Source organism: Lemur catta, chromosome 3 (genome assembly GCF_020740605.2).
Source record: "Lemur catta isolate mLemCat1 chromosome 3, mLemCat1.pri, whole genome shotgun sequence".
NCBI lineage: Eukaryota > Metazoa > Chordata > Mammalia > Primates > Lemuridae > Lemur > Lemur catta.
In genome coordinates, this window is record NC_059130.1 from 44,729,196 (window position 1) to 44,739,814 (window position 10,619).

Sequence of the window (10,619 nt, forward strand, 5' to 3'; positions counted from 1 at the left end):
GTTGAAAAGAAGACTAGATGGTCTTCTGAGCTGGTTAATTTACCAACTCAGAGAATTGGCCAAAACTGGTCTCTACACCAAGGCCCAAAGTAGGGGAGAATAGTCACCCATGATAAAGAGAAACCACAAGTTTGTTCTGTACACATGAATAGGATCAAAACTTATACATGTATTTGATTCAGGGAACTCCAAGTCAAGAAATTAACCATTCAAATTGTTTCAAGACAGTGAAACCCTCAGGGCCCTCATATATTTTAAACAAATACGGAATCTTTCTGTAGAAATATTTCCACAGCTCAAGGGCCAACAGACAGGAAAAAAAAAAAACAACCTGAAGTTGAACCCACAATAAAACATTGCAAAGTATATAAAGAAAGGACTGTCATAAAGGAGAATCATCAGAGAAAGCAATGGAAACCACATTTTATCAATGTTAAATATACTTGGAAGTTTAAATTTGATAAGCCTTCCTTTAAAACTTTGTAATATACATGATGTTCAGTGGTAAGATAAGCCGTCCAACAACAAGAGTATTAGGATGCCCAAGAACTAGAGTTACAGAAGAATCTCAATGAGAGTATAAAATATAAATAAATAAATAGATACAAAGGAATAGAAAACAATGCAATGATGATATAGTATTAAACAGTACGAAGTGGCCAGGTGCAGTGCCTCACGCCTGTAATCCTAGCACTCTGGGAGGTCAAGGCGGGAGGATCGCTTGAGGTCAGGATTTTGAGACCAGCCTGAGCAAGAGTGAGACACCTGTCTCTACTAAAAATAGAAAAAATTAGCCGGGTATGGTGTTGTGCACCTGGAGTCCCAGCTACTTGGGAGGCTGAGGGAGAAGGATTGTTTGAGCCCAGGACTTCGAGGTTGCTGTGAGCTAAGCTGACACCACAGCACTCTAGCCCAGATGACAGAGTGAGACAGAGTCTCAAAAAAAAAAAAAAACTGTACCAAGTATAACATCTCTACATAAGAAATATCATTAAAATAGACTGCAGATGGGTTAAACAACAGATTAAGATAGACGATAAGAAGAACTATAAATTGAATCAGTGAAATGGAATTTCTTTGTCATTTGGAATAAATCAATAACTATTTTACACATGCTCCCTTCATCATTAATACAAACTAGTTTTTATCTGAACCATCTCAGGATAGTAACTAAATTGAAAGGCTCTGTCCCCAAGGTGGTGTTTTTCCCCTTAGAACTAACAAATGTTCTTAAAAAAAATTTTTTTAATAAATTCCAGATGAGTACTTTAAATATAGTCTCCCACTAATCATATAATTTGCCCTTGATTTTTGGAAAAATATTAGTTTGATTTCAATATAATTCTTTAAGATGCTTTAGCCATTTAGTTTTATAATAAAAGCAAAATTTATAATTATGTATATAAAAGAGTAAGCATAGAAGAAAATAAATGAAAAATGACAGCTTATCTTGACATATATATATTGGTGAAACTCATTTGAAGACTGCTTAACTATGCTCTTGGATTTTATTTTCTCAATAACACAAAGGTTCAAGTTCAAATACTTTTTAGCAACCTAAAATATATATTTATTACATATAAATTTATAGAAACATAAGATACCATTGATATCAGTTCAATGAAAATGTTAGAAGCTATGATGTAGAAGCTATGCTGTAGTAATAGTACTTTAACATGCATGTACATTACATTTTTCAGTGTCCAAGACAATCAGTGTCTTTTCTTACAACCTATTTTCTTAGGCACCCACATTCACAAAACTCATTTGCATATAACTGATAGGTATTTCTATTTAGCGCTAACTAAATTATTTAACATTTATAAAACTAAGACAGTGATTATCTGAAAAAGCTGAAACTACTTCTATAAATGTTAATATGCTGAGAAGTTTAAATTTGATAATCCTTGCTTTAAAACTTTGTAAAAGTACGTGATAGTGCTAAGACAAGCTCTCCATCTAGTGGTTGATCTATAACTTACAAACATTTAGATCTCAAACAATACATCCTGCTAACATCAGGTATTATTTTATAGTCATTATCTCATTCAAGCTCTAAGTCTCTTCTCACTATAAGAATTTCGAGAAGAAAATGTTCTCTTCTGCCATAATAATTCAGCCGTTTCTGATGACTACAGAGGCAAGCTGCTTCTACAGTCTGATTTTATCTACGTGGACTACCACAGCATCTTAGTTACTTGATGAAGTATATTCTCGTACTAAAGGGGCAAAAATTGTTTCATTCCAATCAACTGTAACCTTTAGAATTTTCAACCAGTTTAAAATTTTTCCTTCTTTATTCTAAGTTCCCAACTCATAAAGGTATAACTTTAAAAGTTTTTCAAAAGAGAAAAGATAACATTCTTTGTGGTTAAATGTAGCATATCTGATCATTGTTATTTCTGCCAGTGCCCTCTCTAGACTCTCATTACTTCATATTTGGACAGCCAGAATAGTCTCTTAAATGTTCTCCATGCTTTTGCCTCTCAGCCCCCTTTCCTGCCACAGTTACCTTTTTAAAACACAGAATAGGTTGTTCTCTTTCTTAAAAAACCATTGGTAATTCTCCAAAAGCATACAATTCTTAGCATGGTATATGAAAAGCTTCAATATCGAGTCTAACCTTATCTTCGGCCACTTGCTTACATCATAAATCTAAGATATTAACCATAACAAACCATTTGCTCCCCTTCAGTCACTTTTCTTGTTCATGCTGTTCCACTATCAAGAATTTTCTCTCTCTCTTCACCTATGAAATCCTACTTGTCCTTTAAGATTCATTCATTCTTGCATTCAAATACTTTTGAATGCCCACTCCATGTCAGATACAGTGCTAGATGCTAGGGATATAGCAAGGAATAAGACAGTCCTTGCCCTTCATGGTGTTTACATTCTAATAGGAGAGAAAATCAATAACAAAATATAATGTTAGGAAGTGACAGATGCATTAAAATCAGTATTTTCTACAAAGACTTTCTGGCCTCCAAGATTCTTCTGTAGCAGTTTTTACATATACTAGGATAATACAGCATCAGATTTTTATCAGAATATTTGTTCCATGTTAGTTGCCTCCAGTCCTTATAGTCAGGGAACATGTCTGATTTATTATTGCCTTCCCAGCACTATTTTTTATTTTGTTTTTTTATATTAACATCAAACACATTACTTAACACACTGTAGGAACTCAATAAACGTTTATACTATTTGGATGGATGGATGGATGGTTGGATGGATGGACAGACGGACGGATGGATGATATATAAAGAATCACTATCAAAATAGACCAAAATTTTCCATAACAAATCATACTTAAGCTAAAATCTGATGACCAATTTATAATACACTTAGGAAGATATACATTACTTATTTTGACTCTATGATCAATATGTTGGAGTAATTGATAAAAAGAATGAAGTATTCCAGAAAATTATTATAAATCATTTTATACAGTTCTCTAATATCCTGAAAAGTTTCTTCCCATGAGAGTTCACTCATGTTAAGTCCTTTCACTTGACAATTCCAAAGGATTTCCGGCCTTCAATGTTACCTTATGGATAACAAAGAATGGATAGTTATTAAGACTCACTATTGCCTATTTATAAATATATTGTCATAAAGGATTCTTTCTTTAGAAAAATAGAATCCCTAAAGACTAGATTCAAACTAAAAAGATGATGTTAAGCATGGTAGTTATAAGTGAAATTTTTATGTGTCTGTGTGTATATACACACAATTATAAACATACATGTACACTCAATGTTAGCCAACTTTGTGATAATGACTCCTTAAAATTTGTGTTTAATATCAATACAGTTTAGCATACATTAGAGGGTCAGAGATAGGACCTCATTATATTCTATACTGGTTTCAGACCACATTGTAAGTAATATGTTAATTTCAGCTTCTTCATTTAAAGATAAACATTAGAAAATCGAAGTCATTTTAGTGAGCAAATGAGATGATAAAGATTTAAAACTATTTCATGAAGACTGAGTAAAAGAGTTGTGAAACCATCATATCAAAGAAGAATTAGACTCCTTGTGTGATTCCAGCAGGTAATTCTAAGACTAACTGAACTCAGTTTCAGATCAGTGTAATAAAAAACTTTCCAACAGTTTGATGTATCCATAAATGGAATGAACTGCCTTGACAAAGTATTGACCATTCCATTTCTGGAGGTGGAGATAAGAGCTGCATAGACCCTGTCAAGGATGTTGTGAATGGAATTGTAGATGAGATTATTTCTAAAAATGTTTCCAAGTCAAAGGTTTCTATCAGCTTATGAAAAATGAATTTGGCTTGAATTTATTCTTTTTTTGTAGCATCCACTAATATATTTATTACTTGTTCTGCATTCATATTGCTGACTTAGGAATTTAAAAGAAGAAAAAGACTTGTGTTGCTTTTATCTAATTTTATTAAATAATGATGATACTTTTCACTTATGCAGCACTTTTCATCCAAGGATTTCAAAGTGCTTTACAAATATGCACTAATTAAGCCTCACAAACAGCCAGAGGTAGGTGATTTCTTTCCCTTTCTACAGGAATGCAAACTCTGGCACAGAAATTTAATAAAGAGCCTGAGAGCTAGGATTCTTTAATGGCTGCCATTCCTTTGTAATGTGCTGCATGTGAAGCGTCACTTGTCATTTAGAGATGTCTTTTTTTCTGCTCTGAATCAGGTTTAGAATTCTAATGAATGTTGTTAAAAATTTGTTTGAAGTCTTGTAAATATTACAGAAAATTCAGTCTTCTGCTTGCTGAATGCTAATTAGATTTCTAAATTTGTTTATTTAAAAACAGACTCTAGATGTGATTTTGTATTTGTTGTTGGATTTTAAATGTAATTTTTCACTTTTAAAGAATTTGTCATTTGCCTTTCTAGCTACCCAATAATCACTGTTCTTAGGACATAAAACTTAATAGCAGATTTGTTTCCCTTATCACTGCTAGTTATCTTCTCACAACAAACAGTAACCATTTTCTTTGGGCCAGAATTGTGTATTTTCAAGAAGAGATACTACATTTTGGTAATTCCGAGTTCTGTAATATGTTATCTAAACATTAAAGATAAAGTTAAGTGACACTAAATAACTAGTCCTATAAAGAAAAAGTAGTACAGTAGTGGCATATGCTAACCTAGGGGGACTCACAACTTTTTATGTGGGTTAGGAGTAGCAGGAAGAGGATATGTATACAGAGAGACACACACAAAGCAGGATTGGATTAAATTCCAATATAAATAGCCAAACATATTAATACAAACTCTTATCTGAAGCAAAATGGTCACACAGGCAAGAGCAGATGCAGCATATCACAGCTTAGTTTCCCTTGGTTCTCAGAGTCTCCAGTGAGGGCATACAAGTGTATGATACTGCTTAGTCAGTCAAGTCTTTAAGGATCAGGAAAGCACAATATTTGCTGAGACACTGCCCTTTTATATTTATAGTTTCTATGCCCTTCCAGAAGAACTTACATAAAGAATCTGTCTGTTCCTATTTAAAGGAAAACTTATTATTAGGCTCTGCTGGTTTTGGACCAGACTCAGCATTAGCGAGGCTACATCCTTATCCCAAGAGAGAAAGTAGAGTTAAGTGTCTACATATTCCAAAAGAATATCTATGTCCAGGTATTAGCACCCTGGAAAGCCCAGTTTCCCCACTATATTAGAAAGAACCAAATAAGAGAGATTAAAAGAAGCAAACTATTCTGCTTCACAGTGAATTTAATAATATGGATATAGTTGATCTTCCATAATACAAAAGGACCTAGAACCTATGTCAAAGTACCCTCCAAACGGGTCATAATGCTTTAAATATTCTTTTCTTTAAATAGCAAGTTGATCTGTGATACATGTTAGATAATTCCAGAAAAGCTCATTTTAAGGATAGGTTTCAAATTTTTCCTTGAAAATTTTTCCCAAATGATATGGAAGTTCAGAAAATTAAATGATGTCCTGTACACTGTAATACACAGATGTCTCTGTGTGAACTGTTGACTACATAAATAGAACTTTACCACAGTAACCTTAAAGACTGTACTATTCAAGACCTGAAACTTGTAGCTTCAGAAACTCAGACTTAGCAGTGCTCAAGGGTTGGTCCCTCATTGACTTGTGGGTACAGATTCTTACCAACATTGCACATGATAGAATAAGAAAAGGAAAAAAAATATCCATTTGGTAATTTACAATGAAAGGTATATCTGGCAGATTGGGTAATGTATTAGTTTATTCTTCACCCTGTTGGCAAACCCCATGGGAAAACAATGGTCAGAAGTTTGCGTATTAGTCATAGAAATTAAACAAAAAAGGAGAGTTATACACTTTGAATGTAGAATAGTCTCAGACTCTGAAAATCTATTGAGTCTCCTTCCTCAATGAGGACAACCCTACCAAAAAGGTCAGATATTCCTGATGGTGTTATAGGTCATCTTATCACCAAGTAATTCCTTGAGTTGCTACTACCAACATTGCAGCTGAGAAGCTCGTTTTGTGCCAACATGGCTTTCAAACTCCCTTCTAAGGATCATCTTCTTTTAGATAGAATTACAGTGATATTGCTAACATATCCTCTGTGAGATGTTTTGTTTTGTAAATGCCTTTGCATATTTCTTCACTGATCTCCTGAGCCTCTTGTTTCCAAATTCTTGAAAAAGATCTCACCATAGCCCCTAAATTGAGAAACAGGGATAAAATTAACTTGAGTAACACAAGTCTACTGCTGTTCAGCCTCAGAGAAGGTGTTAAAAAAAGTGTAAGGAGGCTGGCCACAGTGGCTCACACCTGTAATCCTAGCACTCTGGGAGGTGTGAGACCAGCCAAACCAAAAGTGAGCCCCCTCTCTGCAAAAACTAGAAATATTAACTGGGTGTGGTGGTACACACCTGTTGTCCCAGCTAATTAGGAGGCTGAGGCAGGAGAATCATTTGAGCCCAGGAGTCTGAGGTTGCAGTGAGCTATAATGACGCCACTGTACTCTAGTCCAGGCAAGAGCGAGACTATCTCAAAAACAAAATAAAATAAAATATGTAAAGAGTGGTTTAAGGCAGATAATAAGTAGAAAGGTGAAGAAGGAACAAGTTGAAGTCCACGAGCTATATAATCAACATAATTTGGGAGTTGTTTAGATATGTGAGTATTTGTTAGCCTTAGTGCATCAGGAGAAGAGTTTTCAACAACTTTCTTTCAAATTTTAAACTGATACAGGTGTCTCTTAGTTCACTGACTCCGCTAACTTCTGAAACATCTTTTAAGTTACTCTAAAATAATATTGCCTGTCATCACAAAATTTAACTTTTCTTCCCATAGGACCAAAGTAGGAAAGGGTGCTTATATTTTTACCATTTCAAAATAAAATGCAGACAAAAATTTTAACCAACCTAGAAAAACTATAGACTGAGTTTTTGATATAGACAGAGCCCAAAAAGTTTGATTTGTTCATAATTACTTAGTACAAATGCTAACGTGAAGCTTGTATTTCAGAAATTCCATTTTCCTGAAGGGTAGATTCGTATGAACAACATGTATTTTGATTCTTTAAATTTACTCTTTAGTTCTATCCTAATCCATGTACACACACACATTATTTAAAACCTTAACATTTTAATAGTAACTTGTAAAGGGTTTCAACTTAATCTCACTTTTAGAAGAAGTTAGTAGTGCCTATGTGAATAAATTGTTTAATCATATTGAGATTTTGCTGGTAAAGAAAAATCATCAGTCCATTGACTAGTATAATCTCAAATAATCTTAAATCATTTAAATATAATTTTTCAAAGTTTACATTTCTGCATTATAAGTGGCTTCCTTTGATTGGAAATTAAGCTCACTAGCATTCACTGCATGAGCTGTGCATGAGCATGTTATAGCTGCCATATTTGCCTGGCAAAATAAATATTCTGTCATTTTTCTAAGTGTTGCATAATTCCCTGATCCTTAAAAAGGGCTGTGGAGAACAGATTTTCCTCTAAATAATTTATTAATAGACCAAAGAATATTTTTTTAAAGTAATCAAAAAGTTTATCGATGCTTCAGGCTATCTTTACAACTCTGAAAGTTATCTTTGGGATTCTGTTATTTCTATAGAAAAAGCTGAACCAGAATTTATAATTATCTTGCTGTCACTCAAAAGAAATATATACTATTTAGTAATTTTTTTGTATTGAGGATTCAGAAGAAGGATTTGCAGATCAAATCTGGCTAATTTTCAAATTTTATAGAATTCCTTGTCTTGTTCTTTCAGTCATAGACTCATGGTATAACTTGGCCCTGGGTGAGAATTCACTACTATAATTCAAATTGCATGTCCTAACAAATAGTGGATTAATCCTGTATCTTCATATGAAAAAGATCTTATAAGGCCGGGCACGGTGGCTCACGCCTGTAATCCTAGCACTCTGGGAGGCCGAGTCAGGTGGATCGCTCGAGGTCAGGAGTTCGAGACCATCCTGAGCAAGAGGGAGACCCCGTCTCTACTAAAAATAGAAAGAAATTATCTGGCCAACTAAAAATACATATAGAAAAAATTAGCTGGACATGGTGGCACATGCCTGTAGTCCCAGCTACTCGGGAGACTGAGGCAAGAGGATCGCTTAAGCCCAGGAGTTTGAGGTTGCCATGAGCTAGGCTGACGCCACGGCACTCTAGCCCGGGCAACAGAGACTCTGTCACACACAAAAAAAATCTTATTATAAATAGCAAAACTCACTTTATTACTGTTTTATCATTCCCTAGCAATATATTACTGATAATTGCTAGCATATAAAGTCTTTTCATATTTTGGCATAAAAACCATATATAAATAATTTTTTAACACCTTTCTGATTTGATGCTACTTTGAATATTACCTGCTGACAGATTTCTGACATTTTTAACACAGTTAAAAAGTAAATATTTTATTATACACATTTTTAATGGCTATATTAACCTAAAGAAGAAAAAAGAAGACATTAATGATATCCACATAAATCACTATCGCTGCTAGAAAGAATCTTGGAGGTGTAAAATTCTAGGCCTCTTACTTGACCTGCATTGTGGATGTGTGATGAAAAACATAGCTTACCATTCCTTTTTCTCTTTTTAGCCTTGGAATGGATGGCTTTGGCCAACCAGTTGGCATTCTTGGACGCCCTGCCACAGCTTATGGATTCCGCCCTGATGAACCTTACTACTATAGCTATGGATCGCGATAAAGTCATCCCTTTCTATGAGTATTCTCAGTTTAGAAGAAATCTGTGTGGGTTGGGTTAACTTTGAATCTTGGCCTAATAATGCATGTTGATACTATTGTGGGTCTGTGTTGCTTTTATTTTCCCATGTTATTAGCTGCAGATCAACTCCTCTGTCTTCTGTTAAGTACAGTTGGTGGTGACACTGTTCACTCATCAAATCACATCTTGATGCTGAATAACATTTCCCATGAGACTTAAAATTGAATGTTGAAAAGCTACAAGACTGGAAAACAAACACTACATTATGTACATTAAGTGACTAATTTAATTTCTATTAAAAAGAATGATAAAATGCAAATGAATGACAGTCATGTGCTTGTACTTAATGAGTTTCATTGGGGGTTATTTGCTTGTATAGGGTACACATAAATTTTACTTTTTCCTGCCCTTTTTTCTTGATTGTAAACTCTTGAGTATTTCATGTTGTATGTGCTACCTCTAAAATTTATATAAAGAACATCACCTTTTTATCCATGCCACATGCCTGAAAGGTTCCTCCCCAAAATTATTAACTAACTATGAGTTTTCAATTAACAATGGAACATATGCCATAAGTTATGTTATTTATGAATATAGTCTCTTCAGCAATTTGAATTCATGGTTTTCTAATTGTAATATAGAAAACCTGGGACAACTAGTATAAGCATTACAGGATTAGTATTGGGCTTTTAATGTTTATTCTTCATGAAATTTAGTATCTAAAGTATGGAAAAGCTAATTAAAAGCTTAATTAAGGAAAAGTAAGGAATAGAATATTTCACTCACTTAGGTACTCATTTCCCATTTGTTCACTTGTTTTTGTAACAGATTTAGGTAGCAAGAAGTAGAAAGACATTATGATTAAAAATGAGTTTTTAAAATAACTCAATGTTATAATGGTGAAAAATTTACTTAAACTAAGCAAATAAAAAAAACTAAGCAAATAAAATAAATAACTGTTGTCAGAGATGTTCCTTCATCACCTGCTATGGAAAGAAATATGAGGCTTCAAAGAGAATACATAGATCAAAGACAAGACTTCTGTCCTTGAATTTAAAATGTCATTGATTTAACTACATTATTTATTTGGCTTAAGTTATATTTTAAGCATAGAATAATAGAGTTGGAAAGAGCCTCTGAAATAGCTCAGTCCATGTACTTACTTGAGAAACCAATCACATAAAAAATTTAAATATGACCAACAGATATTCTCTTAACTCCCTGCTGTGTGTAATGAAGTATATGATGCTCCTTAGAGAATGTGAGTCTAAGATATGGTTTGTGCCTTTCAACTCACAACCAAATTGATCTTTTGGAAAACATACATCTATTTGTCTTAGTTCCTATTTTAACTGTCAAATATTCAAGCTGGAAAGGGCCTTACAAGCAACTCTCTTCAACTCTTAT

General features: G+C 33.8%; 1 protein-coding gene across 2 annotated transcripts in view; it reads left to right on the forward strand.

Moving 5' to 3' along the window:
* Positions 1–9,535, forward strand: part of KIFAP3 (kinesin associated protein 3) — a 141,119-nt gene extending 131,584 nt beyond the window's left edge. The window contains exon 20 of one of the 2 annotated variants that reach the window (XM_045547398.1): positions 9,086–9,535. In XM_045547398.1, the coding sequence (XP_045403354.1) occupies positions 9,086–9,194 (109 nt within the window). In that variant the 3' untranslated portion in view covers positions 9,195–9,535. Of the gene's footprint in view, positions 1–4,450; positions 4,737–9,085 lie in introns of those variants that run through there. The other variant, XM_045547399.1, reaches the window with a different exon arrangement.
* The last annotated feature ends 1,084 nt before the right edge of the window (positions 9,536–10,619 follow it).